Source organism: Anabas testudineus, chromosome 15 (genome assembly GCF_900324465.2).
Source record: "Anabas testudineus chromosome 15, fAnaTes1.2, whole genome shotgun sequence".
NCBI lineage: Eukaryota > Metazoa > Chordata > Actinopteri > Anabantiformes > Anabantidae > Anabas > Anabas testudineus.
In genome coordinates this window covers 19,512,794-19,526,966 of record NC_046624.1, presented here as the reverse complement: position 1 = coordinate 19,526,966, position 14,173 = coordinate 19,512,794, and the positions used below count along the sequence as shown (strand labels likewise).

The 14,173-nt window shown below is 37.6% G+C and overlaps 3 protein-coding genes across 4 annotated transcripts in view; 1 reads left to right on the top strand and 2 right to left on the bottom strand.

Moving 5' to 3' along the window:
* Positions 1-1,260, bottom strand: part of gfra1a (gdnf family receptor alpha 1a) — an 83,408-nt gene extending 82,148 nt beyond the window's left edge. The window contains exon 1 of the mRNA XM_026356984.1: positions 1,237-1,260. The gene's annotated coding sequence lies outside the window, so the exon portion shown is untranslated. The remainder of the gene's footprint in view (positions 1-1,236) is intronic.
* Positions 133-10,676, top strand: ccdc172 (coiled-coil domain containing 172). Of its 2 annotated transcripts, none has more exons than XM_026356985.1 (8): positions 133-1,453; positions 1,595-1,680; positions 3,115-3,231; positions 3,591-3,756; positions 4,927-5,028; positions 5,632-5,734; positions 10,249-10,336; positions 10,540-10,676. In XM_026356985.1, the coding sequence occupies exons 1-8, from the start codon at positions 1,375-1,377 to the stop codon at positions 10,573-10,575; spliced, it is 777 nt and encodes a 258-aa protein (XP_026212770.1). In that variant the 5' UTR covers positions 133-1,374; the 3' UTR covers positions 10,576-10,676. The 2 variants fall into 2 exon arrangements, with proteins under 2 accessions (XP_026212770.1, XP_026212771.1); XM_026356986.1 differs by having other exon boundaries at positions 627-650.
* Positions 10,677-12,189: 1,513 nt separating this feature from the next.
* si:ch1073-126c3.2 (uncharacterized protein LOC555816 homolog) lies at positions 12,190-13,963 on the bottom strand. The gene is made up of 6 exons (XM_026355671.1): positions 13,864-13,963; positions 13,684-13,763; positions 13,403-13,517; positions 12,783-12,895; positions 12,582-12,696; positions 12,190-12,461 (listed from the first exon to the last, which is right to left on the bottom strand). The coding sequence occupies exons 1-6, from the start codon at positions 13,904-13,906 to the stop codon at positions 12,280-12,282; spliced, it is 648 nt and encodes a 215-aa protein (XP_026211456.1). The 5' UTR covers positions 13,907-13,963; the 3' UTR covers positions 12,190-12,279.
* Between the last annotated feature and the right edge of the window lie 210 nt (positions 13,964-14,173).

Genomic DNA, 14,173 nt, shown 5'->3' with positions numbered 1-14,173 from the left:
AAAAGAAAGCTGCGATTAGGTAGGTACAATGAATCAATCCTGCAAGGTACAGCCACTTTTCCAAATGGCTTTCAGTTTTTAAAATAGATATGTCACAGGCCACTGTCCACGGCTATTTTTACACACAGAACATGACTGGAACAGAGACTGAAAATGGGAACAAGTGAACGAGTCAGGCTACTATCTCTGCTAATAGTCTGCTTACACTTTGATGACTTAGCTGTTCCAAAGTCTCTACAGGGAACCCTGCCAGTCAGGAGAGGGCTCGATTCGGTGATTTATGTAAAGCCTCAATCAATATAAGATATTAACTAATTTTGCAAATGAATGTCAGAATGATGTAGTCCTCGGGACATTTAGCGTTTCACACTGTAATGTGGTTCATGGCACCAGATCAGAAGCTTTATTCTGCACCAGCAGTGAAATGAGAAAATTGGTCAAAGTCAGGATTTGTATAACAAATGTCTGCAGCAGGTCTCCGTGGAGCACTCAGCTAATGTGGAAAAGCTGATCCAGCACTGTGAGTGTTCAACACCCGAAGGACTCGGACCTGTGGATGACAATGGATGGGACCTGCTGTAACTTCAAGCTTGTGACAGCAAGAAGAGAACATGCAACGAGTGGAAACAGGAGAGCGCTCGTTTCATCAGGTGCAGGACTTCTAACTGACTTGAATGTAGTGTGAGCACCTCACCTAGCAGCAGGGGACAATTAAGTACTATAAAGAAATACTCAAGTAGATTTAAGTGAAGTTTAAACGTACTGTTAATTAACACTTACAACAGCTCATTAGGAAATATTGTACTTTTCATCTGTACATGAATTTGTAGCTTTAGTTGGGCTACTAGCTAGTTGCTGTTTAGACAGTTCAAACTCCAAAGCAAATTAATTAATACATTTAAGAGCATTGTAATTCAATAACTCACCTTTTAGTACATGAAGCAGTTACAATTTGTCCTGAATACATTCCAAATATATTTATATAAATACAGTTTATGCTAATACACATATTGCTAGCACGTCATTGTATGCTACTATACAAACTAATAGTAAACTAGCTAACACACACACACACAATCAAGATGATTTGAGCCCGTTGTCCGAGTTAACGAGCCTTATTTCAGCCTTCTTTAACAGACTGTAGTGTAGAAACACTCCAGCTAACGAAGCGGCCTCCCTGAAGTAGTAAAACACTGAGGTTCACGTTTCTTGAGAGTAGAAGAGGAACAAACCCACCGGAGCCAGACGCGGAGTGAAAACCGTCACAGGCGTAGCTAGGACTTGAAGGAGCAGCTAGCTAACTGGCTAACGAAGCTAACTGAAAATTTGTTTCTGGGTTATATATTATTATTTTAAATTAGCAGTTAACTCCAAATGAGTTTAGACACACTCTTTCAGCAGATTCTGCTAACTGAGCAACAATTAACCGAACAAACCCAAAAATTCAAAGAAGGTAAGTTATGACTTCTTGTCAACTTATACTTTAGCTGGTAGCTGAATAGCCATTAGCTAGCTAACAGGTTACTCTAGTGGCACATTTCAGGTTATTTTAACTTTAAAGTCATGTCTTAATCCTCAGTTGTCCTTATTTTAGTCAAAGTAGCCGTGATCAGATGCAGTGAGAAGCTTAGGAGTGTCTCTGACAGGTATGAGAAGACCTCCATTGAAGTGGATGAGAAGGTGAGGAGGCCACTTTACAGCTTCTCTTTTATACTTATTTAACCACATTGCTTTTATCTGACAGGACTTGTTGCTCTTAAATAACCTACTTTTAATATATACGTTTCCTAGCAGGTTTATAATATCCTTTTAATTGCATTTACCAGGTTTTACCAAGCCTCACTGGGCATCTTTACAGTCTGGTGGGTTTTCAGTGCATTTCAGTGAATTAGAACAACCTGATATTTGCATTATATCGTTTAGTTTGATTAGTTTGACTTTAAAGTGTGAAATACTTGATTAGTATTGTGGGCGCTCCTGTCTGACTGTCCTCACTGGGTCCTGGGTTAGAACCTGCTGATGACGGGACCCTTCCTGGCTCCGTTGGCATGTTGTGTCTGGGTTTCGGTGGCTTTTCTCCCACAGTCCAAACTCCCTCAGGTTAATTGGTGACTCTTAATTATAAATAATATATAAATAATAAAGCCCTGAGGTGTGAGTGGTTGTCTGTCAGTGAGGAGCAGCCCAGTGATGGACTGGTCAGTGCCCAGTGTCAGCTCCACTATTAGCAGTATTGGCACATCAGGTAAAGGAGTGCATATTGGTATATTGATGAGCTGATCTACCTTATGATTTAAATCACTTAATCTCTCCATATCATTTCGTCAAGACTGTAAAGGATCGATTTCCAGTGACACCGTAAAATCAATGTCTAATTTCCCCCAGATAACATTAGTGAACCTTTTAGTATGTGTGAGATATGATGTCGAAGGCAGGCTCGTTGACCTTTCAGAAATATTGCCAACTTCTTCCTGTGCTTGTAAAAGTGGACATCCGACCAAAAGAGCAAATGACTTGGTGTAATTAGAAAGGTTGCTGAATGCAGCACTGTGTCAATCAGAGTGGGATCTGCCTGAGAACACATGGCAGAGAAGCTGTTTACACCGTAACGATACACAGGGTGTGTTTACTGCACAAAGTGTTTACAGCTCGCATGATGTAACGTCGCTCAGTTTATGAAGACTGTCTTAAGATAATTATAGTGTTTAGAAAATTATTTCTCCACTACCATAAAAGACACTGTGTTCTTCATGGCTTAAGTAACAGAATCAAAACTGTACTGAAAGCCATGTCTGGGCTAACATTGGAAAAAACATCCTCTATGAATTCACTTTCCTTAGCATTGACAATTTCCTTTGTTTTTGGATGTACTAGATAATCACATAGGATGAATAGACAGTCTGAAAATGAATTAAAGTAGTTAAAGAATCAGGTTATTTGTGTTAAGTTTCCCAGTAGGGTGACTAAATGTCTACCTTGTACAGAAGAATACATAATGATTGTGCCAGCGCGCTGTAATATATCTCACATATAGATTCTTAGTAATGTGTTTCCCTTTCTGTACATGTGTCGGATTGTATGTCCTAACTTCTCTCTCTCCTGTTTGTGCTCCAGGCTCAGCAGTTGTCTGTGATGAAGCTGCAGCATGATCTGCTGAAGAAACGCGAACACCAAATGTTAAAACAAATTGAGGACATGCTCTGTCAGAAGAGCAAGTTTGAGGAATGTCTAGTGGGTTGAAACCTGAATCAATATTTACATCTAATATCATATTGATTTTGTGTAATATGATTACCTGGTCAGCATTTATAGTTTTAACAATATGGAGTGTATAGATATTGAGGGTGTAAGCTTTTTGATCAGTTATCCATTTTATGACAGAAAACATGTCACTTTAACTCATGCTCTGCCCTATTCAATGCATTTCAAATCTCCAAAATGTATTCTCATTTATCTTGTAATGTCAACAAGGTGGAGTGCATCAAAATAATGAATATCAATATTAGGGGTAGCTGTAGAATTGGTAGCATCACAAGCAGCTGTAGCATAATTATTGGAGCCATTTTCCATGAACCTTCTTTGTATACCAGGCCAAAATAAAGAGAGTGTCTAAAGATGAAGAGGAAAAATTCCTTCAAGAGATCTCAAGGTTCAACAGTGACTTCAGTCTTCGTGGGAACAGAGAGACAGTGTTTGAGAGCCAAACGCACACTGAGATCCTGGACCTGGAAAGGGAGGTGGAATCATTATACAAAGGTCATAAAACACAGTTTATTGTAATGTTGTCACAGTAGACATAGATTATATAATGCAGACGTGCCAATGGCTGCACATTTCAAAGTTATTTCCTAGAATACTATATAATATAAATACACAGTAGTGAATGGATGAATTACAAAGATGGTCATGATCCGTGACATGTTCACAGCGTAGTCAACAGGATTTCAGGAAGAATCTGGACTTAATTTATAGATGGTGGGTGGAGAATGGAAGTAAAATTGATATCAGAACTAAGTAATTAGATTAATTACTGACTGGAGTGAAAATGATACTGCTGCTGAATATGCAGAAAAGTTTTTCTGTGTTTTCATTTTGCTTATCTGGTCTCCCACGAAGGCAACAACAAATCATACAAATGCACCCAAGTTTGGCACCAAGTAAAAGTTAATACTGAGTTTAATTGGGATCATATAAAGTTGAAGGTTTTCTGCAGGTGTTGAATGTGCTCAGCTGTTTTCATGACAGTTGTTAGTTACCTGCTAAATCCATCCATTTGATCTTTATTTCTCTACTGGACTGAATGTCAAAGAAAGACGAAGAGACAAACCCAGTTTCTTGTGCACAGCTTGGTTTTCTATAAGAAAATATTTTAGCCTATCACTTGGTTTGTTTTTTGTGTTCACAACCAGCCTACAATTACAAAGTACAAAGCTCCTGAAGTGTAAAGTCCCTCATTCCAGTATGATATTTAAATTCTGAGCAGCTCACACTCTAACACACCTGGCCTCTGCAGCACTAATGAGACTCTTGTTGTGAACACACAACCATTCAAGTGTGTGGTAAAATAATTGGCAATGGAATTGGAAAGTAATATATGAAAGAATAGTTTTGGGAACACGATCTCACCAAAGCAAGGTTTAGTTGGGTCGAATGCAGTTCTTTCTCAGTGTTTAAAGACAATTTTAAAATTACAACATGTGGTGAATTTGAATTTGTGCCATCAGCATATTGTGAAACATTTACTGAGAGATAATAATTAGATTTAATAGTTTTTTTATATATATAATATCTCAGCACAGAGGAGCATTATTATCTGAATCTTTAGAAGAAAACAAATGAAAGAACAAATATGCTCATATTGCACATTTGCAAAAGAAGTTATTTATTTAAATTTGATATAAATCTGTCTTTCTCCTTTACACACAGAGATGGAGCTGATGAGCCACAGAAACAGTCACATAAGCTCCTTGCAGGAGGTGAAGAGAGCACTGCAGTTTGAACTACAGCACCTGGATAACAACCTGAAAGGTGAATTAACAACCAAAAGTTAATTTTATCTCAGATAGTGAGGTTCTGCTGTGCTTTTTTACACCATGAAGGGGTTGCTGACAGTTGTCTTTTTTAGTCCACTCTCAACACACTTTTCAGTATAAACTCTTTGTTAGACACACATTGAGGATGTTGTCATTTATGTTGTTTTTTATAAATGTAAAGGTTAAACCACTTTCAAGCCCAGATGTTGAACTTAAAGTATGCCAGTCTGGTATCATGGACAGGTTGAATGAGAGAAGAAAGATGGTGTGAAAATGTCATTTTAATCTATTTTAAAGAGACTTCACTCAAACTTACTGTATGTAGTCTTTACAGAGAGGTACTGAGTACACAGGTAGCTCTCTTAACAAATAAAGCTATGTTTAAAAACACTGATAAAACCAGATTAGTACTGATTTTAGTAATAGCTCCATGAGTGTGTAAGGTCAAGTGCCTTAGGGTGGCACCCCAAGTTTATGATGGGCGTGGGCCGTATATTTCAGACTTTGTCCTCTTGTGTGTGAACAATGCAGCTACAGTATATTCCTGTCTGGTTTGAAGGAAGTCATTTTGTGTTTGATTTATTACTCCTGACTACAGGCTTGGATCGGCAGTTACGTGAGGCTGAAGCAATGACAGAAGCTCTGCAAGCTGAATTGTTGTTTGTCAGTCAGAAACCCCTAACTGACAGTGCCTGCCTAAGGTGAGTATCATCAACTGTCTGGATGCTGAGGGAGGTTTATATATTTGAACGCAGACGACAGTCGTAGCATACAATATCTGATTGACTTTCAATTACATTATGTCACAATATAATGCTTTTTAGACAAGCAAGTTCTACTGGGAAATAAAAGCAAATAAGTCAAAAAGAAGCAAAATGGAACAAAACAACATACTAATACCAGAATAATTTATTTTGCAAATCATAAAAGATGCTGGGAGGTTTCTTTATATTTGAAATATTTGTTGCTCTGCAGCTGTGGTGTTTAATTAGTAGTACCTTTTGTGAATGCTGTCAGAGAACCAGGTGTTCAGAATTATAACTACTGACATCTGCACACTAGGGCTCTGTGGTTTTCTATAGTATAACTAGTAATAATTCACACTTGTAACAGCACTAATAGCTGGGGTGACTCTTGGGGTGCTAAATGCACATAGTATAGGGCAACACCACTTTTTCAAAACAGTTGGGAGACTTTGTAAAATGTAAATAAAAACAGAAATCAATGATTTGCAAATCATTTAAAACCTTTTTAATAGAAAATAATATAAAGAGAACAGATCAAATAATAAAATTGAGAAATTTGATTGTTTTTTGGAAAGTGCTCATTTTGAATTTGATACCAGTGGCACATTTAATAAAGTTGGGACAGAAAAGCCTGAGAAATCACTCCAGATTATTTCCATTTTACACAATGTTCCAACGTTTTTGGAAACAGGGAAGGAGATAAAAGGGTGTTATTTACAAAGAGTAAAACTAATTCATTTAGAAATGCTTAATAAATCAGTAATCCCACCCCCCGTCTGTATTTCTTTCCCAGTATCTGTCTGGCTAGAGTCCAAACCTAGAAGTGTAAATAACAGAGCATTAGGACCATTTGGCTTAAATACGGCTTTGATCTGCATTGTATTTCATTCAGTCAACATGTGGGGAAAAAGACATTAAGCTTAATGTGATTGATGCAGGAAGGTTTGTAAAGTAAAATGAATGAGGGACAGAAAGTTGCTTATCCTGCATCTTACCTACAAGTTAGTTTGGTGTAATCATACGTCATATTTATTTAGTGGAAAAATCATCAACTAAGCATATGGAGAAAATAAAATAACCATTCATTTAACTGGTACTACATAAAGAACAGTAGTTATGGATTTGTTTCATTCACTATGTAAAATTTTAATCTGAGGTATTTAAAGTCGACAGAAAGAGGCAGGTGTGTGTGTGTGTGTGTGTGTGAGAGAGCGACAAAAAGAATTAGCTGAAAACTGATCATTCATACAGTAGAGAGCCAATCAAATAAACAAGTCAGTCTTAGTAGTGGCTACATTACTTATTTTAGAGCTTTAGAAGTTGTCAACATCAGAGGACTTGTTTCTGTTTAAACTACAAGACAATAAAATAAAATACTACTTTTCCACAACATCTACTACTTAGAGTTTATCATAGCCTTTAGGGCCTTAAGGCCCGTCTAGACTAAGCTGCTGTGAGCTTGGTGAGGGAAATCTCGTTAGGATCGTTGTTTTATTGACTTGTGTTAGGATTTTCTGTTTTGTTGAATTCTGTGTTGCATACAAACCGATTATTAGTAAGTTCCACGTCTGTGAGCCTATTTATGTGAAGTATTGTAAGATCTTTTTAAGGTTCCCTTCAACAACAGCCTGTCCAGATCTGTGAATTCTGAATTAGTGAATGCTCCTTAGATTCATGCATTCAAACACAGAACAATGGCCACCAATAGGCAACTCAAGGAGGCACTTTGTAAACCCATGTGGGATGTGTCTGCTCTCCCAGACAATGAAATAGTTGTAGAATATGAATTGATGATCTTCTATTGATGACTGGCTGGTAGGTAAGCACTGCTTCACCTTATTCTTCACAAAGAGGCTTCCTTTATTTAATTAAAAACTGGAGATCAATAGTGTTCCAGGAAGGAAGGGTCATTGTTTCTGCTGATGCTACTACTTTGAATAATGTCATCTCTAACATCTAGCTAATGGTGTTTACATTTTCAATTTTTAAATCACATTTTAATAATTGAAACTTGCTTTAACTCAACTTTTTTCTGTTTTAAATAGAAGTTTTCTGTGTCTGTTAGCAAGTTGCTTTCAGTTTCAGCTTGAAGCTTTTCTCTATTTATTTTCAGTCTTTATATTTAGCTTTTACATTTTTGTGCATACTGACTTGTCTTCTAGCCTTCTGCCTTGAATCATGCATGTGGGTAGCATGTCATGTTCATCCATCAGCATCATCAAATATACTAGGTTCATCATTACCTCTGAGCTTATTAGCTTCAGAAAGTGCTGAGGATATGGCTTTGGAAGAAAGAGGACCCCTCTCACTCATTCTTATGATCATTTATCCTGAACTGAAACCATCAATTCTGTCTTCAGCCACTGCAGCATCTCTGCACTTATTGATTGTTGGAAATTGAATGCATGTCAATTTGAATGAGAGCTACAGTCATTTAAAAAGTGTTAAGGGTGCAAAACAGGGTGGCTGCTGATGCGGATCGTCCACTGTCACAATAGAAAGATAACTAATATTCAATTAATATGTTTGGGGTTGATGATTTAGGAGTTGTATGTATTTTTAATGTGCAAGATTTCCTTCATTGATATATTACTGTTACACTATTTGCAATGACATCTCATTCAAAGATGTCATTGTGCTGCAAAAATCAAATGGGGGGGAAAAAACCTGCAGAGACCTCCTGCATCCAAAATGGCAAGTGGGTGTCTTGATGGTAGAAACATCATTCTGCTGTGAGTAATCTCACCTTAAAAATCAGATTTGTAGGTTTCACTGAGAGGTTTAAAACTCTGCTGTTGGTTTTCAGACTGTGAAAATGCAATTTCAGTTTTTTGTTTGTTTTATTGATTCATTAAACTCCAATAAAAGAAAGAAAGAAGTAGCTTACCCTAGATTCAAGCGTAGCTCACTATAGGTCCTTCGCACACCTGCCAACACCAAAGGCTTTGCTGAAGTAGAGCAATAAGATTTCATGTATGTTTATAAAATTACAGTGAAATATTGTATTTATTATGCTACAATAAAAGCAGATTGTTTTTAAAGACAGAAGAAGTAATTGTTTTAGTGTATGACAGAGTGATTTCTCTGTGGTTTCCCTAGAGTTCAGCATTCTTCTACTGTTTGTGCATTTTAGAAATGTCCTTTCTTATTTTCTTTGGCTGATATGCTGTGTGTAATTAACTAAAAGTTAAATGAACAAGCACAGATTAAACAACCATTAGATTGTCTTAAGGAGAGATTGTCACAGAAGTAATACCTTAAAACACCATTGTTTTGCTCTGTCTGCAAGGATGCAGGACACAGAAGTGGCAGAGGATTGTCTTATGACAGTACACTCACAGCAGGGAGAACAGTTTACCTGTTAGCTTGGCGGAAATAAAATCCACAAAGCGCTTAGTAAAATAGCAAGTAAATTAGACACGTTACATGAGAGTGTTTGCTTTAAAATGACATCATAGAAATCCATATATATCTTTATAATAGTAAATGGTTTGTGTTTGTCTGCATCTGTCTCTCTTCATCCTGATTTTGTTCCTGCAGCCACATACTTTAAAGCCAAGTCTCTGGGTTTCTCCAGCTGGATGATTTCAGTGATGACAGAATTTACTAAACTTGATTTATTGCTGTCAGTTCACTCTGTGCTTAGTAATTTGTCCTTTGGGGCCTTTTATATATCTTCACTCCTGTGCAGCACATCCCTAGGGAAAACATGAGGAAATACATAGTTACAGTGACTTGGCAGTGTTCACTGCAGCTTATTAGAGCAGAACTGCAGGTAACTCACCACATCAGTCTAGTGAACAGTTTTAATTATCTCTGTCTATCCTTCTTTTGTCAAGTAACAGAGCTGAGATACAGATAGCTAAGATATAAAGTACAATAGTTGACTTAGTCTGGTGTCCTTTGGTGTTTCAAGTCAGAAGGTCCCCCCACAAGGTTTCATAATGACTCTAGACCCTGACCCTTGAAGTCGCTTTAACCGTACAACAAATTACTGCAGATATCAACTCAACTGTGAACTGCTTTTGCAATTTTTCCTTGATGTGGTAGTTGGACATTTATTAAATTGTATATGTCTTTTTTGGACACAGTTGTTTTTGTTCATGTGAATATAAAGAAAGTGAGAAATTCCTTTTGTGTGAATACTTACAGTAACAAATTCCCCTGAACATTGATCTGAATTAAGGTATATATATTATGTGTGAACATTCTGTGTCACTATCAGCATGAAAATATATGTGAAAATTAGGTTTATTTAATTTAGTCTGTGATAAAACACTTTAGCAAGGTATCATTCAGTATGGTGATAGATACAGAACATTTGTCAGATAAGAAGTGACATCAAAAAGCTTTAAAATTCAATCTACAGAGCCACAAATGCTGATGCTTCTCTTGATAAATAGCCCTTTAATATGTTTTCTGTTGCTACAAGTGTTTTTTTAACTGACATTCTTTTTATTTTTTACCAGACTGAGGAAAGAGCTGGAGATGCATAAAGAGGGAGAGCTTGAGCTTCTGCGCGACGCACTAAGTTCAGAAATACAGTTCATGCAGTCGGTAAGTTGCTGTTATAAAGAGGGCTTTTGTTCAGTCTGATAAAATGATTTTAGATACCACACAGTTATTCATATCCTACGAGAAGCAGCCCCAGACAGAGGTGTGGCACCTTTGTTCACCAGAAAAGGAAGTTCAATACTTCATTTTTTCTTTAGTGGGTTGTAGACTTTCATTCAGTTGATCTTCTTTGTTGTTGTTTGCAGAAGCTGGACAGCAGCCAAGGAAGTGAGCAGCATTAGGTTTGACATAATGATGACACATGAAGATTGCACAAGTTCACAGATTATATTTTCCGGTGTGTGTGAAAAAAGTGAAGACAGCTGATGAAGAAGAAAGCAACAAAGTGGAATATTAAATCGCAAAGCAAATGCAAATGCTCTGTCTTTATGAGTAATGGATGATCAACAGTAAAGAAGAGCCAATTCCATCCTGTGAGTAAAAAGACTTAAAACTGTTTTAAAAAGATTTGACTAGAAAATCTACAACAAAACCAAAACAGAATTCAGACATTTGTTAAGCGAAAATGTTTTGTCTTTGTGTTTTTCTCAATTCTACTTGCAACCAGTTGTTTCCATGTTAAATTTTGTTCATTAAACAAAACATTAAAATTATTTGTTCAAAAGTCACACGAGCACATATAACCTGTCTCTGCTGAAATAAGGGGAGTCACTGGAAAAATGACTTTACACTGCTCTCTAGTGTACATAGTGTAACATTACTGAACTACAGTATATTTCTTTAAAACCTTGAATCATCAGTTTTAATTGCAACAATGACAAAAAAGAAGAAAATAATTTAAACAGATCTTGTGTGCTAGTTCAACTACTACTAGACACCTAAATGTCTACATTATCTCTTTAAATTCTAAAATGATGGGCATTAGTATGCTGTTGTCTAGATGCTGCCCTGGGAAAGCTTTTTACGAGGTTTTAGAACCCAGCTGCAGGGATTGATCGCAATCAGCCACAAGAGCATTAGTGTAGTGAGCGATACTGATGTTGAGCAGTAAGGCCTGACTAACGGTCAATGTTTCAGTTCATCACAAAAGTACTGGATGTGCTTGAGGTCAGGACTTGCTGCTAGCCATCCGTGTTCTTCAACACTTCTCACTGTTGTCAAAACTATCAGCGTTAGGATTTCCCTGTAGTGGAATTAAGGAGCTTGGCTCCAATACAGGTTATAGCACATACTGCATGCACACCTATTCTGGTGAAATTATTATCATTACCAGCAAGAAACATTACAGGAAATGAAACCATTTTTGTCTGCTGCCCCCTCATAGGAGGAGCATGACTAGTGATTACTGTTTTCCACTGTTAATCCCTCAGTTCAGAGACAGTTATTTTCATAATTGATGATTAAGCAGTCTGACGGCCTACACCAGAGGGTCATTCTGCGGGTCATTTTCTCTCTGATTAGAGCGATTCCTAATAGAATGATGTGCAATGTCAGTGGCTACCTAATGAGATCCTGCAATCTCATTTGGACTTTTTAACCTTGACCTCAGAGAGCTATGTTTGAATGCGTTAGCGAAAACCGAGAGAGAACAGCAGACGAAGCAGTCCATTTGAAGAAGTGGTTAACCTCACTTTAACTGCTGTTCTCATCAGATCTTGCCATCAAGCACATAGTGAGCGACTGTTGGTAAAATTATGTCGAACAGAAAGATTTGAAGCCAGTCAGACACCCTAACTGGCTGTGATTCAGTTGTTACTAAAGACAAGAACAGCAGAAAATGTACTACCACTGGGTAATAGTGGAAGGTAGACACGGTTGTTGTACATTTAAACCTAAGTATATGCAACTGCATACAGACAGTTTAGTTTATACAAAAGCCAACAAATGAAAGTAAGTTGCAGTTTTTAATCACTTTATTTGTCTGTGTAGCTTTAAGGTACATCCTCTAATATTCATTATCTTCTCTCCACACTTTTTCTCCCACATCACGATCGTCCACATACAAGGCAGGTAAACTGTGGCTGCCCCTGTATGCCTTGATTCTTCAGCTCTGTGATAAAAGTTGCAGTGATGTTCTCCTGCAGTTGGGAGTTGCTCTTGGTTGTCTGGCAGTCCTGGCCTTTTGGAAAATATGCTGACTTTGCTCCTGAAACTTGAGTAGATTCTTCTAAAGAAAGCAAGGACAGGAAGTCTTTGTAACTCACTTCCTGCTCGGGCCATAGCCATCAGTATATAGACAGTAAATGGAACTGAAAGTTCATAGAAAGTTAATAAAATACGACCTTACCGTTGCACACAGCTAGCTTGTTTCCCCCTATGTACTGGGTGGTCCATTTGTATTGTGTCTGCACACTGCATTCCTCATACAAACGGCTAATCCTGAGAAAAGCAAAATCATAACCCTGCAAAAGATTCAAATTATTATTAAATGAACGTACTAATTCATTTTCATACATTTTCAGATATTTAAATTTAATGTACCACTTACATTGTTGCACATTGGTTTGCAGTAGCGCTTGTTGGCAACTGTGACACATACCAACCCTCCATTGTCAGGCACTTCAGCCTCGGGGCATTGCTTTGGCTCTGCACCGTGGCATTCTGTGTTAATTAATATTTAATAAGCAAGAATTATTAAATGTCACCTGTATGTGTCCATTTAGAGTGTATATATATAGTGCATTGATTCTGTGGTCATACATAAACCACACATTCTACACTGGTGATGCATGTTACAGAGCTGACAAATCCACATAACATGTTCATTCTCAACAGATTTCAGGCGGCTTTGGCAGTTACTCCTTAGGAAAGTTCATCTGTAGAGGTCACACATCTTACTCCTTGACAAATGTGATAGAGTTTGGTAGAGCACTGCTGTCCATGAGGACTCTATGTGTACATAATTATAGTCATTGCAGTGTACTGTAGTCTTAGGTTTACAGTAACCCCAAAACAAATCTGTAAAACCTCAGACAGCCTTTAAAAGTCGGGAACACTAGACAAAATGTTCTCACACTAAAGCTGTAATACTTCAACTGTTCCCACAAAGATACAGAAAACTGCACAAGAACACACACGGGTCCCCGGGTCTGTGGCTCATCCTCCTACCTTTCAGCTGGTGTTTGTGCAGAGAATCAGTCAGATTCTTCATGGAGAGCAGTAGTGCAGCTCTCTGCTGTGTGCTCCATGCTGACAGCAGGCTTTCACCACACTCTACCGCCACCTGTTGGTTAATATCATGCAGGACACTTGTTTTGTTCTCATGTGACAACGTGGCAAGATTTGAAAAACAGGTTTAGTTTAGCAGCGTGGTTTTACTAAATGATGTTATGTGCTACATTTATTTAAACAGTATTTGTTTTACTAGAACAAAAAAGATTATATTTTACCTTGAGATCATCCAAGAGTTGAGTTTTTGCGCTGCAGTTATCAGATACAGTTTCATGTTGAGCTGTAGACGAAGACAAGACTACAAGCAAAATAAACACATCATATGTAATAACCAACGTTTTATCTTCCCATGATCATTTTAGCTATACATAGTATACATGCACTAAACAATATCAAACCTGCTAATGAGCAAAGCCAAATCAGAGCTCCTTTGAATGCCATGTCTCTGATTTTAACCGTTTCTGACTGAACTGAAGGCAGAAGTCTGTGACAGGTGAATTTATTGACTCTGTTGGGGGAAAATTTACAGAATTGGCCAATACTGGAGTTTAGTTCTTCCCCCACTTGAACTTTGGCTCAGCTGAGGTGAATATCATTCAGGTTTATGAACAGTTCAATTTTATATTTGTTTATGCTGATTTTTTGCAGCGTTTTTTCCAGTTACTCTGATTTCGTCACTTTGATTTTTCTCCAGCGTGCATGCCCCTG

Excerpts from the sequence above, each read along its gene's own strand:
- ccdc172 (XM_026356985.1), top strand. The coding sequence starts at position 1,375 with ATGAGTTTAGACACACTCTTTCAGCAGATTCTGCTAACTGAGCAACAA. Across the intron at positions 1,681-3,114 it reads CCATTGAAGTGGATGAGAAG|GCTCAGCAGTTGTCTGTGAT; the intron begins GTGAGGAGGCCA and ends TTTGTGCTCCAG. Across the intron at positions 10,337-10,539 it reads AAATACAGTTCATGCAGTCG|AAGCTGGACAGCAGCCAAGG; the intron begins GTAAGTTGCTGT and ends TGTTGTTTGCAG.
- si:ch1073-126c3.2 (XM_026355671.1), bottom strand. The coding sequence starts at position 13,906 with ATGGCATTCAAAGGAGCTCTGATTTGGCTTTGCTCATTAGCAG. Across the intron at positions 12,896-13,402 it reads GCACAAACACCAGCTGAAAG|AATGCCACGGTGCAGAGCCA; the intron begins GTAGGAGGATGA and ends TAATTAACACAG. Across the intron at positions 12,697-12,782 it reads GCAAACCAATGTGCAACAAT|GGTTATGATTTTGCTTTTCT; the intron begins GTAAGTGGTACA and ends AATCTTTTGCAG.